The 22,708-nt window shown below is 47.0% G+C and overlaps 9 protein-coding genes across 9 annotated transcripts, besides 8 other annotated features; all 9 read left to right on the top strand.

The window, feature by feature from the left end:
• Positions 1-22,708: part of a sequence feature (sequence corresponds to BAC RPCI93-26G9) that runs on past both edges of the window.
• Positions 326-361: a microsatellite.
• Positions 2,127-2,177: a microsatellite.
• On the top strand, positions 2,629-3,741 carry Tb927.6.4460 (S-adenosylmethionine decarboxylase proenzyme, putative; the record flags this gene model as incomplete). Its single annotated transcript, XM_840470.1, has 1 exon — positions 2,629-3,741. The coding sequence occupies one exon, from the start codon at positions 2,629-2,631 to the stop codon at positions 3,739-3,741; it is 1,113 nt and encodes a 370-aa protein (XP_845563.1).
• Tb927.6.4450 (hypothetical protein, conserved) lies at positions 4,208-6,019 on the top strand (the record flags this gene model as incomplete). The annotated part of the gene is made up of 1 exon (XM_840469.1): positions 4,208-6,019. One exon carries the CDS (start codon positions 4,208-4,210, stop codon positions 6,017-6,019), a length of 1,812 nt encoding a protein of 603 aa, XP_845562.1.
• Positions 6,132-6,157: a sequence feature (AT_rich).
• Tb927.6.4440 (hypothetical protein, conserved) lies at positions 6,218-7,276 on the top strand (the record flags this gene model as incomplete). Its single annotated transcript, XM_840468.1, has 1 exon — positions 6,218-7,276. The coding sequence occupies one exon, from the start codon at positions 6,218-6,220 to the stop codon at positions 7,274-7,276; it is 1,059 nt and encodes a 352-aa protein (XP_845561.1).
• Positions 7,562-7,582: a sequence feature (AT_rich).
• Tb927.6.4430 (homoserine kinase, putative) lies at positions 8,686-9,693 on the top strand (the record flags this gene model as incomplete). Its single annotated transcript, XM_840467.1, has 1 exon — positions 8,686-9,693. The coding sequence occupies one exon, from the start codon at positions 8,686-8,688 to the stop codon at positions 9,691-9,693; it is 1,008 nt and encodes a 335-aa protein (XP_845560.1).
• Tb927.6.4420 (hypothetical protein, conserved) lies at positions 10,036-11,094 on the top strand (the record flags this gene model as incomplete). The annotated part of the gene is made up of 1 exon (XM_840466.1): positions 10,036-11,094. One exon carries the CDS (start codon positions 10,036-10,038, stop codon positions 11,092-11,094), a length of 1,059 nt encoding a protein of 352 aa, XP_845559.1.
• Positions 12,004-12,054: a microsatellite.
• On the top strand, positions 12,506-13,618 carry Tb927.6.4410 (S-adenosylmethionine decarboxylase proenzyme, putative; the record flags this gene model as incomplete). Its single annotated transcript, XM_840465.1, has 1 exon — positions 12,506-13,618. The coding sequence occupies one exon, from the start codon at positions 12,506-12,508 to the stop codon at positions 13,616-13,618; it is 1,113 nt and encodes a 370-aa protein (XP_845558.1).
• Tb927.6.4400 (hypothetical protein, conserved) lies at positions 14,085-15,896 on the top strand (the record flags this gene model as incomplete). The annotated part of the gene is made up of 1 exon (XM_840464.1): positions 14,085-15,896. The coding sequence occupies one exon, from the start codon at positions 14,085-14,087 to the stop codon at positions 15,894-15,896; it is 1,812 nt and encodes a 603-aa protein (XP_845557.1).
• Positions 16,040-16,088: a sequence feature (A-rich).
• Positions 16,342-19,677, top strand: Tb927.6.4390 (kinesin, putative; the record flags this gene model as incomplete). The annotated part of the gene is made up of 1 exon (XM_840463.1): positions 16,342-19,677. The coding sequence occupies one exon, from the start codon at positions 16,342-16,344 to the stop codon at positions 19,675-19,677; it is 3,336 nt and encodes a 1,111-aa protein (XP_845556.1).
• Positions 19,960-20,000: a microsatellite.
• On the top strand, positions 21,039-22,307 carry Tb927.6.4380 (hypothetical protein, conserved; the record flags this gene model as incomplete). The annotated part of the gene is made up of 1 exon (XM_840462.1): positions 21,039-22,307. The coding sequence occupies one exon, from the start codon at positions 21,039-21,041 to the stop codon at positions 22,305-22,307; it is 1,269 nt and encodes a 422-aa protein (XP_845555.1).

The raw sequence follows: 22,708 nt of genomic DNA, 5'->3' as shown, positions 1-22,708 counted from the left end.
GAGTGAGTATGTGGGTTGTATTGATGCGTACAGCTGTACAGCTGTGGGTGCTTCGTGTCTCAGTTCGTGATATCTGTGCTGTTTTCTTTTCAAAACGAAAAAGCTGGAAGTGAAAGGTGCTGCCTAATAGTCTGTTTGCTGTGGCGGTTTATCTATTCATTTAATGGTTTAGCTTCCTTTTTTTTCCTCTTTTTCGTCTTATAAAGGAGCAAAATATCACTCTATGTGCTTGTTTCTTAACATTTTTTTGAGTTCAATAAGCATTTTTCACACCCTACCCATTATGTTTGATTTTCTTCTTTAAAACTTGACTTGGTTTTCTCTTTATATATATATATGTATACATATATATATATATATAACGTAATATTAATAGTAATAATAATAAAGAGCTGCCGTAATGGTGTATGTGTCTTGTGGGTGCGCGGGCAGGGAGGGGTGAAAAAGTTGTGTGGTTACCCGCTATTGAGGATAGTAGATGGACGGCGGCGGCAGTTCCTATCAGGCATTAAAAGAGAACAGGCTAATGAACAGCTGGGAAAGAAAACCAAATCGAGAAGCAGCTTGTTACGTGAAGTGGCTTACCTTCGTTCAAATTAGTGGTGTCTCATCCCCTTCATTTTCGTTCTTTCTTTTTTCCTCCCCGTATCATTTCACTATTTTTTCCAACCTTGTTTCGCTTTCATGGTTCCCACCACCAGCACCTCTTGATAATGCCTATTTTCCTTTTCTTTTTTTGTCCAACTGTACAGCTGGTTTAAAACTATTCGATGGACAACGGCACAGGAATGACGGAACAGTAACGGAAACAAAGATGTGAGTATTTGTGGGTGGGAGCTTGAAAACGAATACGCGCGCGTCCGTACGTTTGTATTTGCGATTTGAAAGGTGGATAGAGCCTCTAATTTACGTTACTGAGCGAAAGCCTTAACAGACTTTCAGCAGCGGGGTTTTTGTTGCATGCAAACTTATTTATCAAAAAGAAAAAAAAAGAAAGAACCATTTGTCGCCGTTACGTATTGCTTTTCCTGCCCCTCGCCCTTCTTGTTCACTTCTACTTCCTTTCCTTACCATCACTGGGGGCGGAAGATCATATGGTTATATACCAAGCAGCGGTGGTATTGAAAGGAAGTAGCCGAAGTTATGTCATCCGACAGGAAGCGAGGTGACGGATAAAGAGAAACGCAACAGACCGACACAAGCACAAGTCAAAAGAAGTTGAAACAACAGAAGCGAAAGAGGTGATTAGACCTTCAAGCAGGTATAAGGAAGAGGATCAAGAGTAATATGAAAGAAAAAGAATGAAATGAAGTGTAGAGTTGATGAATTATCGAATAATAGTAACAAAATATCTACGACTTTCTCCCTCTGCTTTCGTGTGTGGCTGGAGAAATGGTGCATTAACATGTGTTATGAGGTATAGCACTGGAAGGAAAAGAATCAAGTAACGTTTTAGAAGAAGAGAAATGATGCCGATCGGAAGGGAGAAGGTGATACAATATCGGAGGGGTGACGCTGCCAAATACATGTACCTGAGTCTGTGTGTTTTAAGGATAGATATGCGTAACATACGAGTCTGGAAACCAGAGACTGATGGTGATGTGAGGGGTGATTGAGACATATGAGAATGAGCATTTGAGGTTACTTTTACTTGCGTGTGATTTACGGTAACTGATTGAGAGTAAATGTGACCTCCATACATGATTTTGAAGTTTACACTTTTGTGGTCAATAAGGTGGGAGGTCACATGTTCGTTTATTTATCCTTTTTTCTTTCGTTGAGAGCGCATGATAATGTGAGGAACTACCAGCATGTTTCTGCTCCTCTCAGTTTTGTGATGTTGCTGTTGTTGCCATATTTTATTTCTCCAAGCGAACAAGTTGCTCACGCCTTTGCCTTTGCCTTTGTCGGTTTGTTTTTCATATGTTCTCAGTTTATCTTACCCACTTTCCAGGTATTTGCGTATGGCGGGAGCCCATGACTATGGGTCATTTGTTTCTTCCATCTTTCCACATTTCTGCATGTTGTTTCAACGCCAACATTCTGATTCTATTTGAAAGGGATAGAAGAGGAGAAAAGAAGGGAGAGTGAAGGATAATAATCAGCTGAGGTGACGGGAGAGGAAGACATATTTGTATACATACCTACACATATCAATATATATGTGTATATGTATACGTTCCTCCCCAAATTAGTATCACCTGGGGTTTCTCCTGTGTGGCGAAGTCTAACTCAAAAGGGTTAAAGGAAGACGCAAAAGAGATTAATTCTCTTGGCTTCATTTTTGGTTGAGCTTCACAACCTCCGTGTGTCAAGTTTCCATAAATGCCTTTTTGTCGACTCGCACTTGTGATGTAGGCACCACTAATACCTGCCCTTTCCCTTCTCTTTCTTTTCTCTTCTCCCTATTCTATCTTATTCATATTTTATTTCCCTCGTTTCGGATTTTTGACCTTTTTCTGTGGAGTTTGTACGCGTATCCTCGAGCACAAAAAGTACATTGTTTGTTGAGCTTGCACTCTTAGGAAGCGCACCATTCCTTTGTGGGCCTGCGTGTGTGCGTGTCTGGTTTGGTTATTTAATCCGTAAGGTGCTATATTTGACCGCACACTGACTGAAGTACTAGTCATGTCCTCTTGCAAGGACTCTCTTTCGCTCATGGCGATGTGGGGTTCCATCGCTCGTTTTGACCCAAAGCACGAGCGAAGCTTCGAAGGGCCTGAGAAGCGCTTGGAGGTGATAATGCGGGTGGTGGACGGGACGCACGTTAGTGGTTTACTTGCACACGATGACGATGTGTGGCAAAAAGTTATTGATGCTATATGTGCACACATTGTTTCCCGTGAGTTTAATGAATACATTCGCTCCTACGTGTTATCGGAGAGCTCATTGTTTGTAATGAAAGATCGCGTGATTCTCATAACTTGTGGTACCATCACTCTTTTGAATTGCGTGCCGCTCATATGCGAGGCGGTGAGTACTGTTTGCGGCGAAGTAGAATGGGTTTCCTTCATGCACAAAAACTACAGTTTCCCGTGGGAGCAGAAGGGACCGCATCTTTCGATGGCGGAAGAATTTAAGACACTTAGGTCCCATTTTCCGTCGGGACAACCATTCATATTTGGTCCGATTGACAGCGACCACTACTTCTTGTATTTCCACAGTGATGTTGTTCAACCCAGCTGCAGTGACGATGCACAACTCAGCATGACCATGTATGGGCTTGATCGCAATCAAACGAAACACTGGTACTCGGATAAGATGTTGCCTACGGGTCCTGAAACCGCAGTGATACGGGAGGCAACGGGGCTCAGTGAAGTTGTAGATGATTCATGGATCCTTCACGACCTTCAGTATGAGCCATGTGGCTACAGCATAAATGCGATACGTGGTAGCGAGTATCAAACGATACACATAACACCTGAGGAGCACTGTTCGTTTGCATCATATGAGACGAATACGTGTGCTCTTAATTACTCGAAGTGTATCTGTGGAGTATTGAGAGTGTTCGACCCTGAACGGTTTTCTGTGATTGTATTTATTGACCCTGATAGTGCTGTGGGGAAGTCTTACCATAGTGGGGGAACGATTGGTGTGGAACCCGAGTATTATCCGAACTATGAAGCGCATCACCGTACAGTGAACGAGTATACACCGGGTCACTGGGTTCTGAAGGTAAACTATGTAAAACGTGCGGTTGGCACTGTAGGGACTTCCGCAGCTTCTGGAGCGAAGGAATGAACGGAGCAGCCCTGTGCTTTTGGTTGGTTTCTTGTCTTCGAAGTAGTCTTTATATGCGCAGGCAGATTTTCCCCCTGCTAATGTCTTTTTCATTCGCCATCTAGCTGCTATCAGTCGGTTTAAGTTAACAAATTAATATCATGATAATTAAGTTTATTATATCCCGCACGTTGGAAGGTTGTTAAAGTGGCGACACGATTCCCCTTCCTTTCTCTTGTGTTTAGCGTTGTTGCATCCGTGTTTGGCGTTGGAGTGGTTCTGTTTCTGGTTATCTTCTTCATCTTACTTCTCTTATTTTATTTAGAGACCCTATCCCATTTCATCTTTCTCGTTTTAACACACCTTTTCATCTATACTTTTTGTATTTTCCGATGGTTGACGGTTAACTGCCTTCTTTTGGTCCCATAATAATAATGTTATATCCCACGGCACGTAAGGATGTGAGAGTGCAGGGGAGCTGATACCAATGATTCGGCGCCTCAATGTGCTTAGGAAGACTGCTTCCAGCTGTGCTTCTTTGACTTTTTCCACAGGTGACAATCCGTACATTCGAGTTCTGAGGATGCTGCAGTCGGATGGAGAGGGCCCACCAGCCGCATGGCATGTTTTTGAAGAGTTTCGTACATATTACCGACAAGTTACCTCCGGCACTTCCATAGCAACGGTGGATATGAAGCCGCTCCAGAGTTTTTGTGGTTCTTTTGATGATACAGAACCTTTTGCGGTTGTCATGATGAAGATACTTTGCGATCTTCATAAGCTTGAGGAACTGCGCTTTTTATTTGCTCAGTGCATGTTGGAACTTTCTTCCCCATCTGTGGAACTGTTTAACGTATACCTGTTGGCCATTTCCCTTAGTGATACCTTCAATCAGTATGAGGTTGAAAACGCCATAGAGGCAATGCGTATGAAAGGTGCTGAACCTGATGTAGTAACGAAGATTTCTCTCTTCATCGTATACACGCGACTCGGAGAGGACTATTCCTCCTGGTGGCCTTCCATTCATGAGGATACTAAGAGCATCATCACATCGGGGAAGAACTGGCAGCAAAAGTTTCCCTTATTGTCAATACGCCTTCAACATTGCTTTCAAACTCTCCTCCGTGTCCACCACGACGTCACTATGGTTCAGGAATGTTTTGAGTTACTGCGGCTTGCGGACCRTGAGAAAATGTCTCCCCGCTTGCTTCTTCCCTATATGTTGCTCAGCACAAATAATGTGGCGTCACCACCCTCAATTGCTGTCCAGTTGATTGCAGCAGCGGAAGGCGCTTCCGAGCAGGAGGTTGCCGAAGCCAGCGCCGATATCGGTGTCAATGCCTTTGAGGAAAGTTCTTCGATCCTTCAGGAAGCAAAGGGTGGACCTGTGCTGAATAATGATGTTACTGCATTGAAACTTATGGCGAAATGTGCCAAATGGGGCGATGTGGCTTCTGCTGATTACGTATTGAAGTATCTTCGCGCTCATCCATGCATTATTCCTCCTCAGCACAAGTTTGCACTGGCGCTCCTTCACCTGGAGACGTTAGTGCGGGCCGGGTTACTGAAGGAGGCGTTGTATTTATTAGAGGATGAGATTCCGGAATCTGACTCCATCCCAGGTTCGAGACCCAAACTCTTCTTAGAGACGAGGCGGTTGACTTTACTTAACGCACATCCAGTTATGTCGCTTGTGCGTTTTATTGCGGAAGTGGACTCCAGGGTTGAGGAGTCGTTGTTGTTGTTGGAGGAGCGCAAAGCTGCGGGTGGGAATGTGAGTCATAAAACACTTAATGTTGTGCTTGAAGCGTGTGCATTAATGAAAGACGAACAGAAGGCATCACTGGTCTTATTTACTTTCCGAAACGTTGCTGTGCGAGAGACAGCACGCACGTTTACTTTACTACTGTCAACCTCCCCCAATGCTGTAAGCGCTGTGAAGAAGATACCAACATTTCTGGAGGACATGGTAGATTTGGGTGTTGAAGTGACAGCGGAATTTCTTCGTGGTGGCCTTGAGTTGGCAGTTGATGCTCAGGATGTTTCAACCGCGATGATGTTGGTTGAGTACCACAGGCAGAGAAGCGTTTCTATCGAAAGCAGATTATCTGTTCGTCTTTTCAAGATGCTTTGTCTCGTTGTCGACATTGGGAGTGTACGGCAACTTGTTGCGGTGCTTCGCGCAACACAGTCCCCTGTTGACCCTCGTTGTCTTTCGTTGTGCATAGCATCGTTTAGGAAATGGGACATTCCCTGTGACGACTTGAAGGGAGTATCAACAAGCGGTTCTACAGGTTAGGCTTCTTGACTTCATTGAACGTAGCGAGGTTGTTGTCCATCCCTCTTTTCTTTTCTTTTCCCCCGTTCACTTTTCAAAGGTGTAAAGTTTGTGTATTTAATCTCTGGAGTGCTATTTTTATTTTTTTTAATTTTTTTTCTTTACATGTGTTGTGGAAGGTAGGTTTTAGTTACATTATCTAGTGAAAGCTTTTTCGCTATGCCAACGCCAACTGAGGTAGCGTACAAGTTTGCACCTGCATTTTTCGAGGAGCTTGCTACGGCTCCTGAAAATCTTGCGGGTATGTATGGTTCAGAGTCAGCACTTATGCTCGTAGACTTTGAGTGTGGAACAAAGAAGGTATACGGTGCGGACATTGCTCCTGCTCTCGTGCAGTGGGCAAACATAATCCAAAACTGCCAACTGACGGTAGGGGACGTCTCCGTCTTACCGTTTCACAGCGGTGTATGTATCCACTTGACGCTGGTTGCGGAATCAGCTTCCGTCCGTCACTTCTTCCAGTTTGTGACTAACCTGGAGGAGTACCCCGCCGGAGACTATGGACCATCGTCCTTCTACATTCGCAATCAGATCGTCACCCGGACTGGTGCTGTGGAGAAGGAGCCGAGCTGCGCAGAGGGAAAGAATGAGCCTGAGGGTAAGGTAGAGGAGGAGGAACCGCTGCCGGAGCCAGAGACAACTGGAACCCCTGTTGAGGAGAAGAAGGAGGACAGTCGGCGTGCCCCAAATAAGAAACCTGATGGAAAAGGCCGTGTTTCTCCTTCAACCGCCGCTCCGGCGGTGACGGAGGCAGCTGTGGACGCACCAACGGGACCCAAGACATGGGCCAGCCTCGCGAGCATCGCGACAAAGGGGGAACAGAGGCCCTCCATCAAGGTGGTTGCCAATGAGAGTACTGCAAACAAGGTGGCTCCCAAGCCCGCTTCACCCCCCACGAAGCAGGCCCCTCAGTCCGACTCGCGGAAGCAAGTTTCCCCAAAGCGTGCCGCAAAGGCTCCGCGTGCTCCTTCGGAGCCCGTTGGGGAACGGCTGATGTTCAGTATCGATCACGCAGTCACCGATGAGGAAATTCTCACCGCACTCGGCCCTCTTGCTGCACGCATTGTGTCGCTCCGTAACAACTCCGCCAAGGGGTACGTGTTCTTCGACTTTTCGCCCGGTGAAGACAGCGTGATGGACTCCATCAAAGCGGCCCCGTTTGTTGTCGGTGCTAGTCAAACGACCGTTAACGTTTTCCGTCAGAAGCAGCGCAGCTGAACCCTTCAATGAACTTGGATGTTTGAACCCTTTGGGTGAGTGTCGTTTGTCTGACGCTTCGGTCGATTGCCTGGTGTTCACAGCTTCGGTAGGGGAAAGGCAGGGTCAGAGATGGTTATGGAGGGGAAGGGTGCATACGAAGTGGCGAAAGATGGAGGAGTGGAAGGCGGGAGTGGATGAAGAAGAGAAATCAGAATGAAAGAAAGAGTAACCGGCAACGTTTTTGTTTTTTTCTTTTATTCCTTTTTCTGGAAACCTTCCCCCTTTGCTCAATTTTCGATTTCGTTTTTTATTATTATTATTTTTGTTTTCGAGTATAAACTATAACCAGGGGGGAAGAGGTGATATCAAGGGGTGGGCCATTGTCTCCTCCAACTTATTTTTTCCACCTTTTTAAATTTCACTCGTGTTTCCTGTGTAAGTCATCAAGCCGCAGAAAGGGAGGGGAATGGGGGAACATAGCCTCGCGTAGGTGTACAACCAGTGGGAGCAGCAATAAAAATGTTGAGGAATTAATCGGCGGCAAGGAGGGAAGGGCCATGTATGCTTTAGATTGAGTCACTAGAGCGCGGAAAGCAGACGCGTGGTTCTCCCACTGAGTAAAGGTTGATATGGCGTGTTTTCCCTTCGTGTTCCTCCCTTTCTTCCAATCGGCACGTTGTGTGAAGTTGAAAGGCGAAAGAAAAAAGAGTGAGTGGAGGCTCCTTTGTGCATAAGTTATGTATCATCTGCCACGGGAAACTGTAGAGTGCAGGTGAAAAAAGAAAGGCACCATTGTGAGAGTGGGGATGAAATACCTTGAGGAAACGATGCATGAATGGGCTACTTAGCTCTCAATTTTTAACACATGTCCCCTCGTGGTATCACGCCCTTTCCAGCCCGTTATTTAAGTAACAAAGGAGACTAACCAAAGCAAAGAAAAAGGAAAAATAACAAAGAGGGTGCGAGAGAAAACATCGCTGGTGGATTGAGATCAGTGGGCGGACGACTATCCTCTTTCGTCGAAAGCAAAACGCAATGTTGATTTTGTTTTTCTTTGGGAAGAAGGACTCTTGAGGTGCAGTGCCAAGTAGAGCGCTTCGTGTCTTAGGAGCCATAATGTTTCTCTTTTCTGTTTTCGCTTTGTCCTATTTCTCCTTCGTTTATTTTTATCAGTAAAGAAAAGGAGGCGGTACGAGTAACAGCTAATTAGCACTTACCATTGTTCTTCTGTCGGGCGGAAAAGCTTGGAGTTCCTGCGGAGCATCTTGCCGTTGGGACCGGTGCAATCAAACCGAAGAAAAAAGGAGTGAGAGGGGCTGTCTGGAGGTGGGCATCGAAAGTTTCAGTTTGTAGGCCGCACCTCACTTAGTACAGTTGCAGCAGTGATAACACTAGCACTGAGCACGCTAACTGGGTGATTTTAGCGGATGTGTGTCCTTCCAAGGAAGGTTGTTGTACGTGTCCCTGCGACGACAGCCAACATGGGTCCTGCTTACGATTCAATTGGCATGGCACTATCAATTTTCGCTGAGCTTACGGTGGAACATTCAGATGCGTTCTCCATGAGTGTCGAGGGGGAGGGTTGTGAAGAAATCCAACGAGACGAGCAAAACATGGTTGTGAGGGCTTGCTGCCTTGCCTTTGAGTACGGCAACAAGAAAATGCCCACTCTCAGGTTCATCATGAGGAGCGATATTCCATATGGTTGTGGTTGTGGTTCCTCTTCGGCTGCCGCTGTTGCTGGGTTTGTCGCGGGGTTGCAACTCTGCGGCCACACAATGGCGACGGGGAGCGAGGAGGAATTGCTTCAGGCCATTGCGAAGTTCGAAGGGCATCCTGACAACGCGGCTCCAGCGCTGTACGGTGGAATTCAGCTCTGCTACAAGGAACACGGAGGCCGCGTGCTTACCACTCGTGTCCCCACTCCATTCGCCCTCTCTGTCGTGCTCTTCATTCCACGTGAAAAGATGAAGGAAAACACGCACGTTACACGCGGACTCATTCCCGATTTTGTGCCCCTGGAGGACGCTGTGTATAATATTTCCTGCGCCTCTATCCTTGTTCTTGCACTAAGCACGGGTGACCTTCGAACTTTGCGGTCGTGTGGTGATAAGATACATGAGGGACAACGTGGTGATGCTCTCTTTCCACACTTTCGTCCCTGTGTGAATGCCGCAAAGGAAGCCGGTGCCGCTTATGCGTTTCTTTCTGGTGCGGGGCCAACTGTGTGCGCTCTCGTTGGTGGTCGGCATGGGGAGGTTCTGACTCAGCCTAAGGAAGAGCGGGTCGCGGAGCGCGTCGCATTGGCCATGATTGATGCTGCGTGTGCGGTGGGTGTGGAAGGTCGGGTGGTGATCACGCAGCCTTCGGATCAGGGTGTGCACGTCGTGGGTGCTAAACCCGTTCGGCATAATCTTGTTTATGTATCGACTTAGTTATTTCTTTTGTCCTTTGGTTTGTGGGCTTTGCACCCATCTACGTTTCGTATTTTCTGCCGCTGTTTATGTGGCCGCAGGAAGCATCGTTTCTTATGTTTTACTTTTGTTGCAGTCAGGAATTGCGTACAAATATGTTGACTAACATACACAGTTCGTTCGTCACTCATGTATTTTTTCTTTACAATTTTGTGTCTAAACGCTCTTTTTTCCCGTATACATTCACCTCTTTGCTCATGGCAGTGTTTATGTAAGGGGACACATTTTGTCTCAACGTATACGTTTGTGCATGGTTCGCAAACGATAAACTTTGTTCGCACAAAGTTCTAGCATTTCCATATCATGGATGATGAACGGACAACGGCAGCGGGCCGGATAACATCAACAAACGTCAGGGAAGAAGAGCCCTCCATTACTGTGCCATGCGAACTCGATACACATATAGAGCAGCACGAAAGGCGCAAGCGGGGACGAGTGTGGACCGCTGAGGAGCAGGCGGCGTATTGGCGGGAGAAGAAGGAAAAGCAGCGGCAACGGAAAAAAGCAGCGGCAGCGGAACGGCGGGAGATGCAACAAAAGGAATGGGAGGCGCTGAGCCAGAGTGAGCGTGAGCGACGTCGGGCAGAGGCGATTGCGGTACACGAAAAAAGGCGTGGCGCGGAGATGCGTTTGCAGCAGCTGTGCCAGGAGCACCTTGCTGACGCCAAGCTACCGGTTCTAGTTTTTGACTTAAGTTTCGCGTGGTGCATGAATGCTAGTGACTGTCGCAGCACTGTGTCGCAGGTGAAGCTCAGTTACAGTGCCTTGCGTCGTCATGCCTTCCCCTTGCGCCCCGTCATCACTTCTATTGGTGGCAGTGCCGATGGGGAGATGGCGTGCGCACATAGCGATGTCTTGCAGTCCCTTTGCACCTTTAACGGGTTTTCACGTTACCCTTTACCCGTGCATGAGAACCACTGGTCGAGTCTCTATGACCTTCAGCGCGTAGTTTTTCTGACGGCGGATGCGGAAGTTGTGCTTGAGCGGATTGAACAGGGGACGGTGTACATTGTTGGAGCCTTTGTCGACCATAACGCAAGGAAGTTTCTGACAAGGGATGCCGCAATACGGTACGGTGTGCGTATGGCACGGTTACCAATTGACGAGTCCATTAAGGTGGGTAACATCTGCAAGGTGCTGACTGTAAATCACGTTGTGGATGTGTTGTGCCGGTATACTGAGTGTGGTGACTGGAGTACGGCATTTGATGTACTTCCCACTCGTCGCACGGTCAGCAGAAGGGAGCGACGGACTAATGCTCATATAAGCATGAGCAGTAACACAGTTTTTGGAGAGTGTGATAGTGTTGATACTGACGAGACAGGGGGTACAACACGCGTGGCTTCTGGGCAGGCGGACTGAAGAACGCGGTGTGTTTTGTTGCTTTATGTGAGCGCAAAACGTGTGCGATTCACACATTCCTCGATTTTCGTTTGTTTACAAACAACCTTGAGCATATAATAGTGACTAAGTGTGGGACATTTCTTGACTACAAGAGTAAGTAAGCCACTGTATCTCCTCGTACGCGCTTGGAGAAATGCTGCATTAACATGTGTTATGAGGTATAGCACTGGAAGGAAAAGAATCAAGTAACGTTTTAGAAGAAGAGAAATGATGCCGATCGGAAGGGAGAAGGTGATACAATATCGGAGGGGTGACGCTGCCAAATACATGTACCTGAGTCTGTGTGTTTTAAGGATAGATATGCGTAACATACGAGTCTGGAAACCAGAGACTGATGGTGATGTGAGGGGTGATTGAGACATATGAGAATGAGGATTTGAGGTTACTTTTACTTGCGTGTGATTTACGGTAACTGATTGAGAGTAAATGTGACCTCCATACATGATTTTGAAGTTTACACTTTTGTGGTCAATAAGGTGGGAGGTCACATGTTCGTTTATTTATCCTTTTTTCTTTCGTTGAGAGCGCATGATAATGTGAGGAACTACCAGCATGTTTCTGCTCCTCTCAGTTTTGTGATGTTGCTGTTGTTGCCATATTTTATTTCTCCAAGCGAACAAGTTGCTCACGCCTTTGCCTTTGCCTTTGTCGGTTTGTTTTTCATATGTTCTCAGTTTATCTTACCCACTTTCCAGGTATTTGCGTATGGCGGGAGCCCATGACTATGGGTCATTTGTTTCTTCCATCTTTCCACATTTCTGCATGTTGTTTCAACGCCAACATTCTGATTCTATTTGAAAGGGATAGAAGAGGAGAAAAGAAGGGAGAGTGAAGGATAATAATCAGCTGAGGTGACGGGAGAGGAAGACATATTTGTATACATACCTACACATATCAATATATATGTGTATATGTATACGTTCCTCCCCAAATTAGTATCACCTGGGGTTTCTCCTGTGTGGCGAAGTCTAACTCAAAAGGGTTAAAGGAAGACGCAAAAGAGATTAATTCTCTTGGCTTCATTTTTGGTTGAGCTTCACAACCTCCGTGTGTCAAGTTTCCATAAATGCCTTTTTGTCGACTCGCACTTGTGATGTAGGCACCACTAATACCTGCCCTTTCCCTTCTCTTTCTTTTCTCTTCTCCCTATTCTATCTTATTCATATTTTATTTCCCTCGTTTCGGATTTTTGACCTTTTTCTGTGGAGTTTGTACGCGTATCCTCGAGCACAAAAAGTACATTGTTTGTTGAGCTTGCACTCTTAGGAAGCGCACCATTCCTTTGTGGGCCTGCGTGTGTGCGTGTCTGGTTTGGTTATTTAATCCGTAAGGTGCTATATTTGACCGCACACTGACTGAAGTACTAGTCATGTCCTCTTGCAAGGACTCTCTTTCGCTCATGGCGATGTGGGGTTCCATCGCTCGTTTTGACCCAAAGCACGAGCGAAGCTTCGAAGGGCCTGAGAAGCGCTTGGAGGTGATAATGCGGGTGGTGGACGGGACGCACGTTAGTGGTTTACTTGCACACGATGACGATGTGTGGCAAAAAGTTATTGATGCTATATGTGCACACATTGTTTCCCGTGAGTTTAATGAATACATTCGCTCCTACGTGTTATCGGAGAGCTCATTGTTTGTAATGAAAGATCGCGTGATTCTCATAACTTGTGGTACCATCACTCTTTTGAATTGCGTGCCGCTCATATGCGAGGCGGTGAGTACTGTTTGCGGCGAAGTAGAATGGGTTTCCTTCATGCACAAAAACTACAGTTTCCCGTGGGAGCAGAAGGGACCGCATCTTTCGATGGCGGAAGAATTTAAGACACTTAGGTCCCATTTTCCGTCGGGACAACCATTCATATTTGGTCCGATTGACAGCGACCACTACTTCTTGTATTTCCACAGTGATGTTGTTCAACCCAGCTGCAGTGACGATGCACAACTCAGCATGACCATGTATGGGCTTGATCGCAATCAAACGAAACACTGGTACTCGGATAAGATGTTGCCTACGGGTCCTGAAACCGCAGTGATACGGGAGGCAACGGGGCTCAGTGAAGTTGTAGATGATTCATGGATCCTTCACGACCTTCAGTATGAGCCATGTGGCTACAGCATAAATGCGATACGTGGTAGCGAGTATCAAACGATACACATAACACCTGAGGAGCACTGTTCGTTTGCATCATATGAGACGAATACGTGTGCTCTTAATTACTCGAAGTGTATCTGTGGAGTATTGAGAGTGTTCGACCCTGAACGGTTTTCTGTGATTGTATTTATTGACCCTGATAGTGCTGTGGGGAAGTCTTACCATAGTGGGGGAACGATTGGTGTGGAACCCGAGTATTATCCGAACTATGAAGCGCATCACCGTACAGTGAACGAGTATACACCGGGTCACTGGGTTCTGAAGGTAAACTATGTAAAACGTGCGGTTGGCACTGTAGGGACTTCCGCAGCTTCTGGAGCGAAGGAATGAACGGAGCAGCCCTGTGCTTTTGGTTGGTTTCTTGTCTTCGAAGTAGTCTTTATATGCGCAGGCAGATTTTCCCCCTGCTAATGTCTTTTTCATTCGCCATCTAGCTGCTATCAGTCGGTTTAAGTTAACAAATTAATATCATGATAATTAAGTTTATTATATCCCGCACGTTGGAAGGTTGTTAAAGTGGCGACACGATTCCCCTTCCTTTCTCTTGTGTTTAGCGTTGTTGCATCCGTGTTTGGCGTTGGAGTGGTTCTGTTTCTGGTTATCTTCTTCATCTTACTTCTCTTATTTTATTTAGAGACCCTATCCCATTTCATCTTTCTCGTTTTAACACACCTTTTCATCTATACTTTTTGTATTTTCCGATGGTTGACGGTTAACTGCCTTCTTTTGGTCCCATAATAATAATGTTATATCCCACGGCACGTAAGGATGTGAGAGTGCAGGGGAGCTGATACCAATGATTCGGCGCCTCAATGTGCTTAGGAAGACTGCTTCCAGCTGTGCTTCTTTGACTTTTTCCACAGGTGACAATCCGTACATTCGAGTTCTGAGGATGCTGCAGTCGGATGGAGAGGGCCCACCAGCCGCATGGCATGTTTTTGAAGAGTTTCGTACATATTACCGACAAGTTACCTCCGGCACTTCCATAGCAACGGTGGATATGAAGCCGCTCCAGAGTTTTTGTGGTTCTTTTGATGATACAGAACCTTTTGCGGTTGTCATGATGAAGATACTTTGCGATCTTCATAAGCTTGAGGAACTGCGCTTTTTATTTGCTCAGTGCATGTTGGAACTTTCTTCCCCATCTGTGGAACTGTTTAACGTATACCTGTTGGCCATTTCCCTTAGTGATACCTTCAATCAGTATGAGGTTGAAAACGCCATAGAGGCAATGCGTATGAAAGGTGCTGAACCTGATGTAGTAACGAAGATTTCTCTCTTCATCGTATACACGCGACTCGGAGAGGACTATTCCTCCTGGTGGCCTTCCATTCATGAGGATACTAAGAGCATCATCACATCGGGGAAGAACTGGCAGCAAAAGTTTCCCTTATTGTCAATACGCCTTCAACATTGCTTTCAAACTCTCCTCCGTGTCCACCACGACGTCACTATGGTTCAGGAATGTTTTGAGTTACTGCGGCTTGCGGACCGTGAGAAAATGTCTCCCCGCTTGCTTCTTCCCTATATGTTGCTCAGCACAAATAATGTGGCGTCACCACCCTCAATTGCTGTCCAGTTGATTGCAGCAGCGGAAGGCGCTTCCGAGCAGGAGGTTGCCGAAGCCAGCGCCGATATCGGTGTCAATGCCTTTGAGGAAAGTTCTTCGATCCTTCAGGAAGCAAAGGGTGGACCTGTGCTGAATAATGATGTTACTGCATTGAAACTTATGGCGAAATGTGCCAAATGGGGCGATGTGGCTTCTGCTGATTACGTATTGAAGTATCTTCGCGCTCATCCATGCATTATTCCTCCTCAGCACAAGTTTGCACTGGCGCTCCTTCACCTGGAGACGTTAGTGCGGGCCGGGTTACTGAAGGAGGCGTTGTATTTATTAGAGGATGAGATTCCGGAATCTGACTCCATCCCAGGTTCGAGACCCAAACTCTTCTTAGAGACGAGGCGGTTGACTTTACTTAACGCACATCCAGTTATGTCGCTTGTGCGTTTTATTGCGGAAGTGGACTCCAGGGTTGAGGAGTCGTTGTTGTTGTTGGAGGAGCGCAAAGCTGCGGGTGGGAATGTGAGTCATAAAACACTTAATGTTGTGCTTGAAGCGTGTGCATTAATGAAAGACGAACAGAAGGCATCACTGGTCTTATTTACTTTCCGAAACGTTGCTGTGCGAGAGACAGCACGCACGTTTACTTTACTACTGTCAACCTCCCCCAATGCTGTAAGTGCTGTGAAGAAGATACCAACATTTCTGGAGGACATGGTAGATTTGGGTGTTGAAGTGACAGCGGAATTTCTTCGTGGTGGCCTTGAGTTGGCAGTTGATGCTCAGGATGTTTCAACCGCGATGATGTTGGTTGAGTACCACAGGCAGAGAAGCGTTTCTATCGAAAGCAGATTATCTGTTCGTCTTTTCAAGATGCTTTGTCTCGTTGTCGACATTGGGAGTGTACGGCAACTTGTTGCGGTGCTTCGCGCAACACAGTCCCCTGTTGACCCTCGTTGTCTTTCGTTGTGCATAGCATCGTTTAGGAAATGGGACATTCCCTGTGACGACTTGAAGGGAGTATCAACAAGCGGTTCTACAGGTTAGGCTTCTTGACTTCATTGAACGTAGCGAGGTTGTTGTCCATCCCTCTTTTCTTTTCTTTTCCCCCGTTCACTCTTCAAAGGTGTAAAGTTTGTGTATTTAATCTCTGGAGTGTTTTTTTTTTCAAAGTATTATGTTGAGATTGCTTTTTTTTTTTGTTGGTATCTTCCTTTTCTTTTTGTACTTTTTTTTTTTGAAGCTTGAGGTGTTAAGAAATAGACTCCTATATATAGAACAATTGGTATATACGTAACTGTTCCTAGGAAAGTTTGTTTACTGTAACTTTTCTTTTTTTTATTGGTGGTGAACTGTTAGTTGTTTGGGAAACGTATAAGAAGTTAGCCCGTAAACGTTTATACGCTGCTCGGTAAGGTAGTGGTGTAGCTTGAGTTTTGCTTTATTTTTGTAGTTACTGTGCTTGTAGGGAATATACAATTTTGCTGCTGCTATGTCGGATGCCGATGTGAAAGAGGGAACGGCGGCCGGCGATTCAGTGGCCGTTCCCGAGTCGGTTGTAAAACCAGATGAAGGACGGCGGAGCAGAGGTGAGTCTACTGGCGGGACAGCTGCTGGGGATACCGGTGTGCCAAAGAATATAGCACGGTGTCTTGTTTATTGCAGGTTGAGGCCACGGAACAAGACTGATTTTAAGAACGGTGGGTTCCAACTAGTGACAGTAAGCGGGAATGATATTGTTGTGAAGGATCAACGCTTTTACAAGTTTGATGGTGCTTTTGGCGACGAATGTACACAAAGTGATATATTTGAAGCGGTGGCCGTCCCTTGCATAACACACGCATTTAAAGGTTTTTGCTCAGCGTTGATGTGCTACGGACAGACGGGTACAGGTAAGTCTTTCACTATGTGTAATACCACTCCTGGCCAAGAAGGCATCATTCCACGGTCCGCCAAACTTATTTTCGACAAAATTCAATCAGACAATGCGCGGAGTTATGAAGTGACAGGACAGTTTGTTCAGATTTACCGTGACAACCTTGGTGACTTGATGAGTGCAACTGGAAGGGACCGAGTGGATATTCACTTCGACGAACAAGGGGGCGTAGAACTTACCGGTTGCAGCTCCCATGTTCTTCTGAGTGCCCAAGAGTTTATGCGCTTTTACCGCATCGGCAATGACCGTCGGGTTGTAACTGCGACTGCTATGAATCCGGAGTCCAGCCGCGGCCATACAGCTTTAGTTCTCCGCATCGTATCAGAGAGCCCCAGCGACCCAGAGGCAGGTAAACTGAAGGGAAAGATTACATTCATCGACTTAGCAGGATACGAGCGTTTTAGTAAAACTGGTATTACACATGACAACCCCATTATGAAGGATGAGGCGAAGTGCATCAACGCCTCTCTTCTTTCACTTGGTCACGTTGTGTCGTGTTTGTCGTCAGGTAGCCGGCACATTCCTTGGCGTGATTCGAAGCTGACGCGGATCCTGCAGGACTCTATTGGCGGAAGGAGCCGTACCTCTATTATTTTGACTGTTGGGCCAAGTAGTGATCACCTCCACGAAACCACAAATTCACTGCAGTTTGGTTTGCGAGCAATGGATGTGAAGGTGACGGCCAAACAGTCGGTTCATGTGGATTACCAGAAGCTGGCCCAGAAGCTGCAATCACTCTTGGATGAAAGGGACGAGAGAATCAATTTACTCGAAGTGCAGATCGCTTCTCGTGACGCAGAAAGACACGAGTTAATGGAGCGTTACAACGATCGCCGGGAAGACATTGACAGACGTTTTGAGATTGAGATGGCTGAACTGAAGAGAACTGGTGCATCGGAAGAGCAGATGCTGAACCTGCGTGAAGTATACAAGGCTGAGGTGGAAAACCTCCAGGAGCAGCAAGACGAGGAGTTCCAATACAGGGAGGAAGTGTATTCAAAGGAGATCGTCCACCTTATTCGCGAGCAGGAGCATCAGGAAGCGAAGCGACGGGCAGAGATGAAATTGGCGCAAGATCTTATCATTGCGGAGTTCCAAAAGAAGCTCGACAACGCGCGTGAGGGAACAAATGATGATCTCGTCAGAGTTTTGAAGCAACTGTCCGAAAAGGACGCCATATTGGCCAGCCGAGCGAACGACACGGTGAGACTCCACGAACATATTGAGGTGCTCAGGGAGCAAGTGAAGGAGCTCGGTGGAGTGCCTATAGAGGAGGCGACGTTTCCCGAAACCTTTCTGGACGTTGGCCAGGTGGAGGAGATGCGGAACCGGCTGGAGGCGGATGTGCAACGCCATCGTGCTAAGGGTGTGGAATTGCTTGCGGAAGTGGATCGTCTTTCGCAGCTCTGCTCTGAGCGGTTGGAGGAGATAAACCGACTCCGCGACGAAAACACACAATATCGCGCCGCATTGGAAAACAGTGGCATTTCATTGAATGACACTGATGATTTGACGGAATTCCTTTCTGAGAAGCGCACTCAGATGGTGGATGTTTCTGAGATGGAAACTCTTCGTGTCACCATGCAGGCCGACCTTGATGAAGCGAAGGCGCACAACCGGGAGCTGGCGCGGGAGGTGGAGCAGTTGAAGTTTGAATTAACCGCAACCGCTATTCCACTCACAGCCCGGCTTCGATGTCCGCCGTGCGCAACTGCACGAGGTCCTTCCCCGTTTGACGCCGCGCGCAACCTGTGTTCGACGCAGCGTAAACCACCTCAAAAGGATGGCACGCCATCCCCAAACAACACTCAAAATGAAAACTTGCAAAGGACCGTGAAGCAGCTTACGGAGCAACTGGAATTCAGCATGCGTGAGAGGAAGTCGCTTCAGGACCGCGTTGAGGCTGTTGAGACGCAACTTGCTTCGCATGGTGTTGAGGTTCCGGGGCCGTACGTACCCCCAATCAAACTTGGTTTCCCCGGCTCTGCACCAGTGACGTCATCGGAAACAGATGCAAGGGAGCCACCGGAGGATACCGATATGGATGTGCTGCTCCGTGTAAAAGAGGAGGAAATCGATGTGTTATTGGAAACAATTGAACGGCAGGAGCACTTGCTCAATGCTGCGAGGTCGAATGAAGAGTTTCACCGACGCGTCATTTGTGAGTTGCAGCAGCAGATGGTGACTGCGCAAATCCAGGTGGAAGATCCTCAGAACGCCCCTCCTCCTGTTGACGCCATTGCAATGGATGAGTATATGTCAATTTTGCGTTTAGTTCGGGAGTCCGAACGCAAGTTGGCAGCTCAATTGGCTGAGCGCGATGGAGAGGATGGCGCGGAGGTGGAGGCCCTGTTGGAGAAGAAGGATGCGGAACTACAAATGAAGGAGGAGACCATACTCGAGAAGGCGTCGAAGGCGCAGTATGCAGCGAAGCTCTGCATTCGTCTGAAGAACCAGATGCTGCGTTGTGGCATCACACCGTGTTGTGAGCTTCCAGACTCGTATAACGAGTTGATCGAGCGCGAAGAGGAGGAACTGAATGAGCAACTAATGTGCCAAGATGAACTGTTAGCCAGGCTTCGTTCGGAGGAGGAAGAAAAGCATCGCATGCAGAATATGCTGAAATCACTTAATGAGGAGCGCGAGAGGCAATCCAGCGTCATTCGAACTGTTCAAGAGCGCTGTGAACTGGTGGAAAAGAAACAATTGGTTACGGCAGCCCACTTGTCGCGATTGGCAACGGAAAAATCCCAGAGGGAGCAAATTCTTGAGGAAACGCTACGACGTGCAACACAAGAATTGTTGGATTGCAAGATTAAGATGGCCATGGAAAAAGAAGCAGGTAGCCCGGGTGTGTTAAAGCGTTTCCTCCGCCGCCTGCGCTCCAACTGATGCAAGTTTTTTATGACTCATGTTTTAATCTCACCCCGCTATTCTCCTTTTTTGTTTACTGCTGATTTTTATACAATGTCTGCGTGCTGACGATTCCATATACCTGGTTTAGTATTTCTTTTTGTACACCATGTGTACTGTTGCTTATGCACAGATGGTAGAAGGGGGGTATAGTTTAATGTGGAAAGAACAATATTTCCCCCTTTGTTATCCTACCTTTTTATTTTTCTTTGCTTTAAAAAAAAAAACTTCGTGGTAAATGTGTTCGCCCCCTTTCCCCCTTATATATATATACATATATACATGTACATATGTATGTGTATTCTGTGCATGAGGTAGTTGCTTTCCTTTCTTAAAGCGGTTGCACTGAATTGAATTACGTTTCCATGTAATGTGGTTATCGTCTGTGCGCCTTCATCATTGATTTCCTTTCCTTCCCCCTTTTTTTCTTCCCTTATGATGTATTATTCTCATTCGCTCACTATATATATATATACATGCCCACCCTCCTTGTCTGTGGTTGCTTTCACCGCGTCGGGGGTGGGTGAAACAGAAAAGCGCGTGTGATTTTTCTTGCTTGAGTTCTCTTCTTCTTCTTCCTTTTCGAACTTGGGTCAGGTGTCGCTGTTTCTGCCACTGGTATACCAATGAGTGTGTGTGAGGAGTGCTTTGCTACGGGTAGCTGAAGGGCGGTCGCCGACTCAAAACAGGGTGAAAAAAAAACTGAATAAAGTAAATAAGGAGGAAAGGGAGAGGACAAACAATAACAGCAGCTGAGTTCATGAGAATATGCATATTTCTGCTTCCTTCTCTTTTTCTTTTTACACCCTTCCTCTGTTCTGGCTCTCATATAAGTGTGTTCATCATCGACATACACAAACAAGTAACTTTTTCTTGTTCCCTCCCTGTGCTATTGAACACCGTTCCCATAATCCAAGTACAATGCCTGGTGCTCGTTCAGCCCGCTTAGTTTTCCTCTGTATTCGTTGTTGAAGGAAGGGTGAAGAAATCACTTGTTAGAATAGCATTCTACCTCGTTGACAGTCAATTCTGGTGTGAAATTCTCATTAGGCACTGTGCCCATTCAATAGAAAGAGGAGGAGGACTCACAAACTCCTAAAACAGACGCATAGGCTTTTCAAGAAGGAGGAGCGGCGCGGTGGGGGTGGGGTGAGGAAGGGCGTCCCACGGCTTCCACCGATTGCAAAGGGTGAAGGACAGTAGAGAGTAGCGGTTGAGAGGTACTTTTGGTGAACCCACGTTCTATAAAAACTTCACGTGGGTGAACAACAAACGGGAAGCACGCAAGTGTTTGGGGGTAGTGTTGAGCAGCCGATATTAGTGGGATCCAGGTGTGCAAGATGGAGTGTGAATTCATGTGTGACGACGGTGTGATGCGAAGTTTGGACATAACTGCCGAGGCGACGTCTCCATTTGGGTGCGTCTACCAGCAGCGGTTGCGCACCCCACGGGGTGAAGGCGCCACTCTGGGCGTCTCAGACGAGAAGCTTTATGTACTTCTCGATGAAATGCATCAGTCTCTTATCGCAACCGGTTTCACGCGGGAGGAGTTTGCGGCCGGTCGTTTGCAGACAATTCCAGATGCGCCAATAGAGGTCACGCCAGTTGATTCGCACCGTGTCAAGCACGGTATTTTTTGCGGTCGACATGTTAGTATCGTTACACAGGACTACAACGGTCCTTGCCCCTTGTTGGCTGTCGCCAATGCTTTGGCGCTTGCAGGGCGGATTCAACTATGCGATGGTGACTGCCGCCGCGTTGAAGGCGTTCACGTGCGTCACATGTTGCTTAACCACGCCACAGCGAACGACAAGCCCGTTGCCCCGCGCTTCACATCCGCACCGACGCGGGTGGTAGATGGTGTGGAGGTTAGCACACTAGCAGGGATGGTGAAAGAGCGTTTGGAGGAGGTAAGGTCTTATTTGGCCCAAGAAAATGAAGGAGAGAAGACAATGCGTCGGTTATATTACGGTATGAACATAAGCCCAAGTTTTTGTGGTGTGGACTGCTTTGAGGCCGAAAGTGATGTGATGCTGTTTGCGCTTTCTGGGTTGCGCGTAGTTCACGGCTGGTTCATCCCAGCGGAAAGCCCGTTCGCTGCGCTGCGGGAAATGTCTTTCAATGAGGTAAGCGTCATTGCGACGAAGAGTGACTCCCCCCTCTCGGATCTTGCTGGGGAATTCCTTCGCAGCACCCAGTCTCAGTTGACGGAGGCTGGTTTGGAAATGCTCCGACAGGATTTGTGTGAGGGCGAGGTGGTAGTTCTCTTTTGGAATAACCATTTTTCAACTGTCGTGAAGCTTAACGGCCGCCTCCTCCTGCTTCTTTCCGACGAGACGTATGCGGACAAGTCCGCCGTGTTTTTCCAAACAATTGAAGATGCATACGGCGCCGCCACTTTTACTGACGGCAACGGCAGGGATGCCGATGGGTTTTTACTAGCGGTTCAATCTCTAACAGGAAATGACTTTAGCGACGAAGACATTAATGCAGCGAAATCTGAAATTCGGAACGAAACTGACGCAGAGCCGAGTCCGCAGGTTGTTGTAGATTATTTAAAGAGGAAGCGACGTAGCCAGCGGGCTGCCGAAAAGGGGAAGGTTGATTGACCCAAATGGGTCCGTGGCGGCGCGGATTCGCTAGTCAAGATGGGTTTAAAAATACAGTTTGATGGAACATGCGAGTTATTGGGGAACTGCGGGAGTACTGGCGCAGCTGTAGACAAGTTGTGCCCACAGTAGGTAATGTTGCCTCTGATATTGCATTTTTACATAGATGATGGTGCACGTGCACATTAGTTGGGCACCTTTTGCAAATTCTATTTCAACTTCAAGCCTATACCTCACCCTCAGGAAAATGAGTCCCAGCTTATCCTTTTTTGTACTTCCGTATTTGATCATGTTGATGTTATTTGTTTCTTTCTTCCAAATTGTACAGCGGACATTGCTGTTTAGCATTTAGGCGTTTCTTTGACACCTGATGTTATGTTTTTTGTTTCCATCTTTTCACT

The sequence above is a fragment of the Trypanosoma brucei genome, chromosome 6 (assembly GCF_000002445.2).
Source record: "Trypanosoma brucei brucei TREU927 chromosome 6, complete sequence".
Taxonomy (NCBI): domain Eukaryota; phylum Euglenozoa; class Kinetoplastea; order Trypanosomatida; family Trypanosomatidae; genus Trypanosoma; species Trypanosoma brucei.
The sequence above is the reverse complement of the archived record's forward strand: the minus strand, read 5'-3'. Positions and strand labels throughout refer to the sequence as shown.